The 13,885-nt window shown below is 40.2% G+C and overlaps 1 protein-coding gene across 1 annotated transcript in view; it reads left to right on the forward strand.

Annotated features, from left to right (window-relative positions):
• LOC110380322 (uncharacterized) overlaps positions 1 to 13,424 on the forward strand; it is a 93,146-nt gene extending 79,722 nt beyond the window's left edge. Inside the window, exons 51-70 of the mRNA XM_064039380.1 lie at positions 1,276 to 1,418; positions 1,759 to 1,918; positions 2,382 to 2,525; positions 2,970 to 3,072; positions 3,432 to 3,580; positions 4,182 to 4,388; positions 4,805 to 4,985; positions 5,351 to 5,463; positions 5,838 to 5,985; positions 6,333 to 6,440; positions 6,891 to 7,042; positions 7,415 to 7,557; positions 8,296 to 8,453; positions 8,969 to 9,110; positions 9,452 to 9,549; positions 9,949 to 10,097; positions 11,059 to 11,241; positions 11,839 to 11,984; positions 12,304 to 12,416; positions 12,772 to 13,424. Coding sequence (XP_063895450.1) covers positions 1,276 to 1,418; positions 1,759 to 1,918; positions 2,382 to 2,525; positions 2,970 to 3,072; positions 3,432 to 3,580; positions 4,182 to 4,388; positions 4,805 to 4,985; positions 5,351 to 5,463; positions 5,838 to 5,985; positions 6,333 to 6,440; positions 6,891 to 7,042; positions 7,415 to 7,557; positions 8,296 to 8,453; positions 8,969 to 9,110; positions 9,452 to 9,549; positions 9,949 to 10,097; positions 11,059 to 11,241; positions 11,839 to 11,984; positions 12,304 to 12,416; positions 12,772 to 12,888 — 2,857 coding nt within the window. The 3' untranslated portion in view covers positions 12,889 to 13,424. The remainder of the gene's footprint in view (positions 1 to 1,275; positions 1,419 to 1,758; positions 1,919 to 2,381; positions 2,526 to 2,969; positions 3,073 to 3,431; positions 3,581 to 4,181; positions 4,389 to 4,804; positions 4,986 to 5,350; positions 5,464 to 5,837; positions 5,986 to 6,332; positions 6,441 to 6,890; positions 7,043 to 7,414; positions 7,558 to 8,295; positions 8,454 to 8,968; positions 9,111 to 9,451; positions 9,550 to 9,948; positions 10,098 to 11,058; positions 11,242 to 11,838; positions 11,985 to 12,303; positions 12,417 to 12,771) is intronic.
• The last annotated feature ends 461 nt before the right edge of the window (positions 13,425 to 13,885 follow it).

The following is a 13,885-nucleotide window of genomic DNA, read 5'->3' on the forward strand; positions in this document are numbered from 1 at the left end:
TAAATATGCTTTCATTATCCTGCAAGAATCAAAGAAGTCCAATTACATTATTATGCAACAGCGAAACTAACGACGATGACATTTACGTACATATTTCTTTATAACCAACATCAAAAAAAGAGAACCCAATCTATAACATTTTCGAATTAGAATATCATGGCCTAATACTTATGTATATTACATTTCAATCAGATCATTATAACTAATAAATAAAATAAAACTCACTAGTATCAAAACGTGTTAGATGCGTAGGTTGCGCTATATTTTTCGAACTCCGGCGAGTTTACGCGGCGCAACAGCGAGCGATACGTCCCTCCTCGGTAAGCGCCTGGCGCTGACTAAAGTTGAACACCGCGCGTCACAAGATTTATATTGACTTTTGCATTGCAAACAAACATTATTTTAAAATATTGTTTTACTTTTAAATAGACCAATTTTTTTTTTCAAGCTTTATAACAATACCACCTTAATTATTAAATGTTTTTTATTTGAATTTGGATTATACTTTCATAGATAAAAAATATAGTTTCGTACGGAAAATTGTCAGTAACTCTCAGTTTTATAGAATTATTTTTGGTGTAATACTGTATGAATTGTAATAAATTGATTTAAGCACTTCCAAGTACAAGATATAGTTGTATCTTGAACATTTTTATAAATGGTTAAATTGCTATATCCTCGGAGTACCGAAGCATCAAAAGATACCCAAAAGCAACATTTTATGAAACATCCTTTGCAGAGACAAAGATTTTACTGATGTACGTGAACAAATTAAAATATTTATTTAATACACTTTCAAGATAAATGATCAAACTTTCTGAATCTTATTTTTGTTTTTTTATTGTGACTATATCCAAAGCATCAAAACTCGTATAAAACGTTTAAATTCGCGAAAATTTGTGATAGCCCTCTTAAGGTTTGACTTTCATGAACACTAAATTAATATTCATTTAACTATGAGAAAGTTTTCTGAGCGGTAACCTTTCATGCTCGAAATATATATCTTACATTTCAAAAAAATATTGCACTTGTGTAAATAAAGGACCTTCAAGTGCGGTTAGTTATAACCATCGTTCCCAATATTCTATCTATCCATTGATTTGCTTACAGTTACACAGTTACAACCTTTTTATCGTCCCACTGCCGGGCACAGGCCTTCTCTCACATGGAGAATACTTAATTGAGCGTTAATGACTTACAATTTTGCGTACAAGCTATAGGAATTTTACATTACTTGTATTTTGAACAGACGTTACTAAGTAATTCTGTCATCAGTTTCCTCCAAGTGTGCACGGTGCTGGAGGCAGCACAGACGGCGCTGGGCTTCAAGTCCTACAGCATGGACTGCAGCAGCCTGGAGCAGGTGTTCTTCAACATCTGCCAGCAAGCCGACGCGCCCATCAACGGCATCGAGTATTGTAAGACATTTTACTTATGTACTAATAACATGAATGCGAAGGTTTGTGTGTCGATGTTTGTGCTTCTTTCACGCGAAAACTACTGGATGGATTTTAATGAATCTTGACAGTAATGTAGCTTAAACTGCAACTTTGTCACTTTATCCGGGTGTAACGCGGATGAATCCGCGAGCGGAATCTTCTTAAAGCATGTACTGAAGAATATAACTGATTTCTAAGGGCTGTACTTGCAAAACAATGCACACGATCTATGAGCTTGTTTTCCATCAAACAAACGATGTTTATGAAATTATAACCTTTCACGTCCATCTATCATGTTCGCTATCGATTTCTTTCTCAGTAACGGAAGGCACTCCATCCAAGAGTGCGTCGAGCTCCAGCATCAGAACAGACCGCGCGTCGCAGGAGCTGGTTCCTCTAGAAGGCCCCCTCAAGGGCTCCGCCTGGCAGCAGTTCCTGGCGCTCATGCATGCACGATTCCTACATCACATTAGGAACAGGTAGGAGTCGTAACTTTGTAGTTTCAAGGAAAAATATGTAGGTTAAGACTACGTTACAACTTGGTATAAATTCACATATCACAAAATTGAATTGTCGTGCCCCACTATCGCTTTTACTATTTACTTACACAAGCGTTTTGATATGAGTGCAATGCACAAACATTGTTCATACAGTTATTGATTTGACACAAACGTAGAGCTGAATGAGCAATTTCCTACTTAAAATTCAGATGAATGAAGATTACGTTTCCACGTAAAGGACTATGGTGGTATCGTAGGTATATATACGATATACAATAAATACTCGTAAGTAATTATTTTATTGTGAAACGTTGCAATATTTCCTTTAAAGTAATTTGATGCGCCTTACCAGGGTGATGTACTTATTTAGTTATTATAAATAAACAATTTTCCCTGCAAAATCTTCCACCCCTTTTCTAACCTCACCATTGTGTCCACCCAGATGGCTCCTGTTCATCCTGGTGGTGTTACCGTCACTGTTCGTCATAGTGGCCATGGGGTTCTCCATGCTGCGCCCGCCGGCCGATGACGAGATCGCGCTCAAACTTGATGACCACTTGTACCAGGGATCCACTGAGTTTATAGTGTGAGTATTTTTGATTTTATTATCTGAGGTTGTATATGTATTAACATTAATTTTATTAGTGTAGTGTATATTTTTAAGTTAATTGTTCGTCATTCTTAGTTCCAAGTTCTCCAAAAGTATGATGGTCGTTTGTCTCAAAACAACTGCTAACTTTGAAAGTTGAAAGTGAAAATTGGAAATAGTTGTTTGAAGAAAAATTTACGTCTATGTTGTTGTGTAACTTGGACCTTAAGGAAATCAAAACCCGTAGGGTACTTTCCGTTGACCTAGAATTGTATGGCAAGTAACATCGTTCAAGTACAAGAAAATACATATCTCAAAACTATACATTGTTCCTAATGGTTTGAGTTCAAGAGTCTGAGAAACCACGGCAAGGTTATAACTATTTATAAGGCAAGAAACTGAATACCGCAATTGGTTGAATAAATTCTTTTTATTTTTCAGGCCACAACCCTCGATATATTCAGAAGAAACGAACCCATCATTTGCGGAACACGTGCTTAACTATCTGATGGTGGACAAACAAACTAAGACCTGGACTTCTGAGGTACGTTATGCCGAATTGGTACGTCTGTCTGTAATTTTTCACCGTGTTTTTAATTGCATATAGTTGTGAACATGGTACATATACCAAGACAATATTTTTACTTGTCTGTGTCTGTCTATTCCAACTAATGTCTGAGGTGGCTAGCATCTGTTTGATATCTGTCTCACTGTAAGTAAGGCTATTATTTACTATGAATTCGGATTCGAAAAGTAATTAAAGCCTTCAGACGTCGGTGAAACCGTAAAGAACAGTTAGATACTTTCTTTGCGAAGAGAAACTTTAAAACATTTCCCTTTCCAAACGATACGGCATCTTACATATTAGTTCCTTGTTATCAGATACTTGTTCCTCTTATCCAGGACTCTCCTCACTGCGAGTGTGGAGTGGTGAAGCAGCAGTGTGAGGTCACAGCCAACATGACGCGTCTGCCCGACGTGATGGTGCTGCCAGACGCGAACACCCTCAACCACTGGCTCGTCGATACACAGGAGATTTATATTGAAAAGAGGTGGGTAACAGATCTACTTTTCTGTATTATAAACCAAAAAGTATACTTGTTTACTTCGGAAACGCATCAATTCTAAAACGTAATCGCTAAAATGATGCCTTTCCGATTATCAAGTGATAGAATAATAGCCAAATATTATTAATCCGGTTTTTATTTAAAATCAACCAATTTCCAATAGGTACTATCAGTTCTACGACTAGACTCATTTATGTATTTCTCCGAATTTAGTCATTAGCTGCCTCGACGTGCTTTTACTACAGTTGTGAAGTCGAGTTCTAGAGTGGAGACCGCGCCTCGGCAAACGTAGTGTAGGACGTCCTCAGGCACGGTGGAGTGATGACTTGCGCAAGACGGCTGGTAGGAGCTGGATGCGAGAAGCCGAAAATCGATCTCAGTGGCGTGCACTTGGAGAGGCCTATGTCCAGCAGTGGACTGCGATAGGCTGATGATGATGATGATGATGTGAAGTCACTACTAACCACTTTCGAACAAGCAGAGCTACTCAAGAACTGTGGTAGTACTTACCTTTGTCAATGGTTTCGTTTAGCGTTGAGTACCTATTTTCTAAACTCTTCAGCGTAATGCAAAACCTACTCCTCAGATACGGCGGCTACTCAGCGTCCCTCAAGAACAACCTCACCAACCTCATAGCCTGGTACAACAACAAGGGTCACCACGCCATGCCAGCTTACGTGAACGCTATCAACACCGCCATCTTGAAGACCGTGACCAGATCTCCTGGCGCCAACATTACCACTTACACTCATCCGCTTAAGATTTCTAAAGAGCAAATTAGTAAGGCTACTGTGTGAGTACTTACTGTGTCTTTTTTAAACAGTATATTATGGGGATCCTTTTGGCGAGATTACCAAAATTATTTACGAATATAAAATCGATGAATCACTGCTTGCTTGAGTGGTTCAATTGTTACCTACTGATAGTGTCAATTTGCTATCAGATTGTTAATGGTATCTACCAGATAAAAACTGCTTATAATTTCTTACAGAAATTGCTATGAGGGAACCTGTGAAATCAAAAGTTATAGTTAATCTGTCAAATATACCCGTTGTTCAGTTCCTGATAGCTTATTAGGTCTTTATTTGTATTTTATCAGTAAACGGTGATATGGCTATCAAGGAATCAGTTTTTGGAAGCTCCCCATTCTATATTTCCTTGAAAAAGGACTTTCACAGGTTTCAACTATTATTTTTTTCTGTTTCTCAGCTACCAGCACATAGCAGACGCAGGTATCTCAGGGCTGGTACTCCTCGCCTTCTGCCTGATACCGGCCGGAGCTGGCGTGTATGTGGTGGGAGCGCGAAGGTCACAGGAGAAGCGTCTGCAACTCCTGAGTGGAGTCACGCCGCTGCTGTACTGGACCACGGCGCTGGCTTGGGATATGCTGGTCCGTACATATGATTTTGAACATTTTAAGTTTAACAAGCGTTCGGCACATCTTTAAGAAAAACTTGTATGGAGAAGTTCCCTTAACCACGTGTCGAACGCCTGTTTAACTTTTCGTAGTAAAGCCATTACGGTTCAAAGTTGTCAGAGTAGAAATAAGTGGCTAAGTTTTGGCATCGAATATCCTCGTCGTGTCAGAAAGACGTCCACTTCCGGACAAAGCTTCAATTAAAGTCATAGGTTTAAAAAATCTCTTAATAGAAATTAATGGTTGCCCTTCTAATATTATTGCCATAATGAAGCTACTATAACTCCGATGTGTTTCCTATATATCCAAAGTAAATGGCATATAACATGAACTTACAGGTGATGGTAATAAACATGGGCGTGACGGCAGCAGTGATGTCAGCGTTCGGCTTCCCCGTGTTCGTGGCGAGGAACAACCTGCCTGCCATCTGTCTGCTCTTTGTGCTTTATGGGTAAGTAACCTTAGAGCATGATCTTTTGAAGAAGATTATTACTTGAGCGTGTATACGACCATTGCCCCTGGCTTCATCCGCGTGTATAATTTGAGTCAAATAACTCAGCATTTCTGAAGATAACCATTTCATCAGACTATTGACTACTGTGACGACTATTGTGAAGTCAATAACAGCCATCTTTTGGACAAACAAAGCATGTGTAAAAGATCTGTAGTAAAAAATGCTCAAGGAATCAATGACTTACTTTTGTTATGCACAGTTATTAATCGCGAACTGTATTTCTATCAATTTCTACTATTAAACTTCGAAGTTTTTCACTGTTTATGCCGAAATATGTTACAAAAATAATGTTCCCTAATTATTTGCATCAGGTACGCGTGCCTAAACTTCATCTACGTGCTGGAGAAGTTGTTCTCTGAGGCGAGCATCGCCAACATGGTGCTGTTCTGCGGCAACGCCTTCCTCGGCCTCTCCTTCATCACCATACTGCTCATCTTCGACATCGTCTCCGAGTCTGAGGTCAGTTATATTCATCACACAGGAGACCTCTGTATTCCCCTACTCTCCTAGGCCAATGGGAAGACAATTAGTTACGACCAGAGAGAGATTTGGCCCGTCCTGGGATTCGAACCCAAAACCCCATAAGCGATTATTGGACCTACTTACCTCCATGTTTTGGGAACGAAGTTCCTTACGCATATTCTTTTCAAAGTTAACTGGTAATGGGGTGGAAAATACCTTAACAAATGGGGCTTTGCTCTTTACCCTACACGTTTATTTTAGTAGGTATCAATGTCGCAATTCATCATTGTTCCATGCTATTTTGAACTCTAAAGCCTTCACATAAAGCTCACTTCTGTTCACAGACGACAGACCACGTGCGCTACGTGCTACACAAGATCTTCCTGCTGGCGCCGCAGTTCGCGCTCGGAGACGGACTGCTCGAGATCGCCAAGAACACCATACAGGCACAGGTTAGTTGACACGGATACAATATCTAAAGAAGTGAATAAAAATTAACAATCGTAATGGTAGATAGAAGCAGAATTCATAGGAAAGGTGTGAAAAAAGAATATATACCTACTTAGTAAAAACTTTATTCCGCTCTGGTCTTATAAAAGCTTGAGTAACTCTATGGTCGAATTACCGTAAAAATCATAAAGAGGACTGTAGCGCGATTCTTTGCGGCTAATTTGTTCGAAGTTCCTAAGTTTTTATAGAATCTGTCTTTAGCACACATTTTAGCTTTCATAAACTCTTTTTTGGTGACGATTTTTGTGCAAAATAACACGGACCACAAAATAATTGTATCTGAATATGATCTTTCCGAAAACCTTCTTCTTGTACCTATAATTTTTTTGACGTTCAAAAAGGCCTTATTTTCTGCCTGGTTTTATGAAATGATTTTCATTTTCTTCCTTCAGGTGTTGAGTCGTTTCGGCATGGACACGTACAGGGACCCACTGGGCAGCAGCCTGGTGCTGTACCACTACATCTACCTGGTGGTGGTGGGGACCATACTGCTGCTGCTCAACCTGGCTATTGAGTATAGCTGCTTCGATACGATCATGGCCAGGTATGTATTAGTGACCTTTGACCTTTTTGACCTTTGACCTTGAAGCAAAGTACAGACAGTAGACTCAGAAGTACACTGCGGGTTTTACTGCAGAGAAAGATTTATGTACCGGTAATAGCTCGGGCTTTTACCCTGATGTAGCAAATGGAATAATTGTTCTCAAAAAAATGCTTCAATACATAATGAAAAGAGGTCACAGGTTTTCGCTACTCTTATCGATAAACCAAAGGATATAAGCAGTTTGCTGCAAATAATCGTCTGTTATCTCTCTTCAAATTACTTATACTTTTCGTTTTTTTTTCGACTTTATCTACATATACAATTCTCCAAAAAATATTGCCAGAAGTGACCAGTTAGTTTCTCTTTTTACAGACTTCGTCCGGAGCACATACCATCTAGTTCATCAGAGTTAGAGGCACATGAAGTGAACGCGGAGCGTGCGCGCGTGCGCTCCGCGCGGACACACGCACGTGCTCCGCCGCTGCGGCTCAACACTATCGGGAATATTAATAGGGGTTAGTATTGCACTACTTGTTATAACTATAACTTTGCTTACTGTCATATTATTCCTTCGAACTATTTTACCTTGATCTACTCTTGACATAAAGCAGGGATGGTCAACTTAATGAGACCCAAGGTCTATCAATTACATAATTTTGCAATCTTAAATGCAACACTCTGTTCAGAGCCTTGCCTCGATTGACTGAACTAATAAATGCGATGGACTGGTTTGCCACTCCTGCCATACCATGCCGTCTAATCCCCAACATCTTATTTGTTCGAATTTAAAACTTTTCTACTGAAGAGAAGTATGACTTCAGGAACTTCTTTCTGCCCTGTTCACAAGTCATTCAACAGGGGTCAACGCCATCCTCCGAGCCTTTTTCCCAAACTATGTTGGGGTCGGCTTCCAGTCTAACCGGATTCAGCTGAGTACCAGTGCTTTACAAGAAGCGACTGCCTACCTGACCTCCTCAACCCAGTTACCCGGGCAACCCGATACCCCTTGGTTAGACTGGTGTCAGACTTACTGGCTTCTGACTACCCGTAACGACTGCCAAGGATGTTCAATGACAGCCGGGACCTACAGTTTAACGTACAACAGGGGTCAACGCAACATGTACTTTTCTTTCATTTTTCTCTACCAGACATCATACTAACATCCACTCCCGTCTTATTCATGTCCTCTTTCAGGCAATCAACCCATTTTTTCTCGCTAAAACTGCATCACTAATCTCTGTTCCCTACCCCAGGCTTCATCCACACAGAAGGCAAGAAGAACTCGATGCAGCGCATCGTGTCGCCGTGCAGTGATGCGGCTCAGTGCGAGGACTTGGGCAAGCTGTACCGCGCGCTCGCAGGACCGAGGCTTGCCGTGGCTAACCTCACGTTGGGCATACCTCCTGGACAGGTAAGATATATAGACTGGGGAATCTGGCATGAGTACGACCATTGTTATTTATTACCTACGTCAAATTTATTATGTACGGGAGTACGTACTCATCTCATGTGCTTCTTTATAGGCTATTTCATGTTATTTCCCTATTTACTTTGTTATGTATTTCCCCTAAACACTCCTTTATTTTCTGCCCTATATTACTACTTCTATATACCCCCTTCAACACTTCCTTATATACTCTCCCTATACCTATAATCTATTCTGTGTCCCCTCTATGAACTACTTTCTTATTTATTAATCGTTCTCCTCAATTAAATAAGTGTTATATCATAGCGTCTCTCGGTAAATGGTCTTTCTCTAATTGATTCAGCAGTTCCTGGTATTAGCACGTTCAAGCCAACTCTTCAGCTTTATAACGTAACTCACGTAACGCAACGTAGTTCTTGTTCTTACCGCGGTATTTTGTATTCCTTTATTTCGTGCAACTAGGTTTTTATTTACCTTTATTTTATTAAATTTTCCCTCAGTGCACAGCCCTACTCGGCCAGAATGGCGCGGGCAAGTCGACGACATTCTCGATGCTGACGGGCGAGGTGCGTCCGTCAGCCGGACAGCTGTACCTCAACAACGAACCTGTAACCTCCACGCAGCTGTGCCGAGGACTTATCAGTCAGTTCTGCTTAATAAACTTATAGATATTAAGGTTCACTACTTACCGATGAAGTGTCATTTAGTTATCTGCCAGATAAAGGCTGCTTATAATATCTGCCAGATATTGCTATCCGAGTGAATCAAAAAGTTATAGTTATAAGTTACCGATAGGCTATCGGAGGCTTTATCAGTAACCGTTGGAACTGGCTATTAATCTCATGAAAGCGGTTGAGCAGTACTTATGTGTAGCCATACCTACTTGTAATTTGTTACTAGTGGAGTATCTGTTTGATCTGATAGACGGACAGCCATAACTATTTTTGCATTTACAATAAAAAAATGTTGTATATTTTTTCCAGGCTATTGTCCTCAGAGTGACGCACTAGACTCGCTGATGACAGTGGAGGAAACGTTGCAACTGTACTGCCGACTGAGAGGCATCGCCGACCAGGCTGAGGTGAGGAATAACAACTATTACCTGAAACACATGTTTTTGCAACTTAGGAATCAATGGCTAGAGAGTCCTTACACAGTTTAATAATAGTGCATTATTAACAGACATGGACTCATGTACCTATTTAATTTACTGCCAAAAAGATGAAAATTCAAATGAAACTATTCATTTATTAAACTGAAACTGAAAAGTCCATATCGATCCCATATCAAAATTTTTACTTACTTTTCGTCGACAAAATTGATCTTTATATTTTTTGTATGAGTATATATTCCAAAGATATTACGACTACCCTGACTTATTGGACTACTCAGTAGTAGTTCTAAAGATATCGCGATGACCTTCTGTATTAGACTACTTATATTAAGCTATTCAGTGGTATAATTCTATATTTTCTTACAGGTAATAAAGCGTACAGTGGACGTGTTCGAGCTAGGCCGGTACTCGCACGTGCGCACGGGCGCGCTGTCGGGCGGCAACCGGCGCAAGCTGTGCGCCGCGCTCGCCTTCATGGCGAGGACACCGCTCGTCTTGCTTGATGAGCCTACTAGGTCAGTAATGGATTCAATTTGAACCTTAATGTTCAGTATTTACGCCTTCTTCCACAGTCTATGGGAGAGATTTTGGAAGAGGCTATTTTAGAGGTACTCATTATTTTTACCACACCGTTGTTAACTGCTGAATAATGGCGCATTAATCAAGTGGGATCCATCGCAAAAGTGTACAACCATAGATAACTTAATACTTAATGTGTTGTGGGTTGGGCTGCATTTGGGAAGCTACGTCGAGTCCTAACATCGTCGATTCCACAGTGCCTAAAGACAAAAGTCTTCAATCAGTGCGTCCTACCTGTCACGACTTACGGAGCCGAAACGTGGACACTGACGGTACGGCTGGTCCACAAGTTTAAAGTCGCTCAGCGGGCTATGGAAAGAGCTATGCTCGGCGTTTCTCTGAGGGATCGCATCAGAAATGAGGTAATCCGTCAGAGAACCAAGGTCATCGACATAGCCCACCGAATCAGCAAGCTGAAGTGGCAGTGTGCTGGCCATATTAGCCGAAGAACCGATAACCGTTGGGGTAAACGAGTTCTAGAGTGGAGACCACGCCTCGGCAAACGTAGTGTAGGACGTCCTCAGGCACGGTGGAGTGATGACTTGCGCAAGACGGCTGGTAGGAGCTGGATGCGAGAAGCCGAAAATCGATCTCAGTGGCGTGCACTTGGAGAGGCCTATGTCCAGCAGTGGACTGCGATAGGCTGATGATGATGATGATGAATACCTACGTGACAACAGTAGATTTTGGTTGCTTGGATTCGTTCAAATTCTAAATGGATAGTCTGAAGACAATGAGATGAAGGGTCTGAGAAATACACTCTTGGTATTGTTTATGTCGAATCCGTTGAAATGTTTATAGCGCTTCGTTAAGTGCGGGACGGAGAGTTGTTTGTACATTTTGTGAATTACAATTGTAAGTTTAAATCTGCTTTATATACGAACATTTGTCCCTCAGCGGCATGGACCCGGTGTCCCGCGGCTGCGTGTCGCGCGGCGTGCGGGCGGCGTGCGGTCGCGCGCGCGGCGTGCTGCTCAGCACGCACGCGCTGCCCGACGCGCGCCGCCTCGCCGCACGCGTCGCCTTACTGCGCGCTGGCCGGCTTGTCGCGCTCGCCTCGCTGGACGACTGCTTGACTAGGTACGTGGGCCGTTCTCATAATTTAAATATATGTATTTAAGAACATTTGTCTGCATATATTTATGCCCAGACTTATTTACGCCAATTGCCTTATGTGCCGATTACTTACACGTCTACGTGGGCAATGTTGAGCAATACCAATTAGTGTGTTGATAAACAAAAGTGTGAAGTTAGCACCTGACAACTAAACGATGAAAAACCTGAAGAGATACAAAACAAATGTCAACAATTACAGACTTGTAGGAATAGGTTGTATCCGAATATCTGATTGATTGAATGAGTGTTTTAGATGTTTTCAATGTGTTTATAATGCGTATACCTTAAATTCCGTGAACAATAATGAAACTATCGTTAAAAATTATGAAATGAAATTGATTCATTTGCCAGAATATAGGTACAATATAATGGTCGATACAATAAAAAATATGGTCTCACTATATTTGACTTATAATTTAATCATGCAAATATCTTATGTTCTAAAATCTTATAGCTAAAAAAGTACCTATAATCATTTTGCTAATATTTAGTTTTGCTAATATTTAAAATTAGCTAATATTTAGTGCGTATGACTGAAAAGATACGACATGGTGTTCGCAGGTTCGGCGGCGGCTACGTGGTGGCATGCCGCGTGTCTGGCGGCGCGGGCGCGGCGTGGCGCGGCGTGAGGTCCCGCGCGCCGCACGCGGTGCTGCGCGTGCTGCACGAGCGCGAGCTGCACTTCCTCATACCCTCACATGTTACCGGTAAATACTGCTTAAGCTTATAATACATATCTGTAGAACTTAGGCAATTAAATTTTTTTAAATAAAATTGTGCAGTCGACTCGTCAAACTAACAATGGTAAATATAAATTGGAAACAGTCCCACTTAATATCAGCATGTTTGTGAAAGATTTTCTTACTTCTTCTCATTTTGACCGTGAATTAAAACATTTTTTATGCCCTAATTGTATACCCATCACCGAGTATATAAATATAATCAAGGTCATGTCTAACCCAAAACATGTAGTTAGAAAACCTCTATTATTTTTATAACTTCGTCATCAATGTCACCCGTTTACAGTTGACAAAAAAGAAATAACGACTCGGCTGAGCGATATTTTCCGGCTGATGGCGGAACTACAAGGCACCTGTGATATTGAGGACTACACTATCAACCAAAGTTCACTTGAACAGGTAAACCCTTTGTCTAAACTCAGCTATACACTAGAAAAATAGAACTCACTGGTAGCAACGCACACGTTCTACAAGAAGTCAGAAAATCTTCAGAAAATCAGACTTCCAGTCTTACCAGATGCAGCTAAGTGCTTTACGAGGACCGACTGCCTATCTGAGCCTCTCAACCCAGTAATACCCAGGCAATCTCCTTGGTAAGACTGGTGTCAGACCTATTGGCTTCCTGCTACCCAACGACTGCCAAGTTGTTAAATCCGCCGGGACCTACAGTTTAACGTGCCCTCCGAAACACAACACATTTGTCTAAGATATACTTAGAAAGTATAACATTTAAAGATTTACTTGATGCCCACAGATGTTCCTAAGCTTCACCGACAAGTCAGACATACCCGACACAGTGGAGGTTGAGCCGCTTCCGACGCCGACCGCCATCCGACACACGGATGACCTTGACACTGTCACCTCACTATAATTAGTAGTTAACTTGCTTTCTAAAGCATTTTTGGGATTCCATTTGTGCCCAATTGTGTAAGTAGAGTTGATTCGCGGTGATGCGTACTTATTTCTTTTAAGAGAACAAATGTATTATATTTTTTGGTGAAATCCTGCCTTTCACACGTTAAAAAGTTTGAATCAAAATATGATTTGTTTTAAAATAGATACCTATGACCTTGACCATGACCATGACCTTGTTTACAAGATTGTGATAAAAGATAGGCTATATTTTTCCTGGTGCCTATAGTACTTAAAATGCAGGTTCTGAAAGGTCTGTTTTCAAGTAACTATCATAAGAAACCATAGTTAAAGGTCCGCCCATACTTTAGTAGCCTACGTGAAAGTGAAGCTAGAGTTGTTTTAGGTTAAATTACTGAAAGAATGACAATAAAGCGATGCTTAGGATAGATAAATGGTGCCTTAAATATGAAAATATATAATATTGCACCAAATAGATAATATTGAAAATAAAAATGGCAACTCATATTATTCAGAGAACAAAATTATTACGATACAGGATTTTATTTAAGTTAAGAATTTGTGCTGCGTGATATAATGGTAATCTCAATTTGTTACCTATTTTGATACTTGATTTTGAAACTAGAATAGAATATATGTATTAAAAATAGGGAAATTGAATGAATTCCCACAATAATGTAGACAAAAGTGAAAACTTGTGAAGACTACGTAAATAGATAAATGTTTTTCAAAATGACCTTAGCTGTTAAGTGGACTACTGGAAAGTTTTAGGTATAAGTATTTTTGTTTTTTTAAAGACTTGTTCAATGATATTTTATGTGATTGAAGACCATATTTAGCTCAAAGCAGAAAATGAACCATATTTAAAGACAGATTTATATAAAAATACTTTGGTAAATAAGGACAATTTTACGAATTTACTACATACATATATACTTAGTAATTTAATTTAAACATATCAATATAAGTGTGACTGTAAGATAGTAGAATAATTA

The sequence above is a fragment of the Helicoverpa armigera genome, chromosome 19, assembly GCF_030705265.1.
Source record: "Helicoverpa armigera isolate CAAS_96S chromosome 19, ASM3070526v1, whole genome shotgun sequence".
Taxonomy (NCBI): Eukaryota; Metazoa; Arthropoda; class Insecta; order Lepidoptera; family Noctuidae; genus Helicoverpa; species Helicoverpa armigera.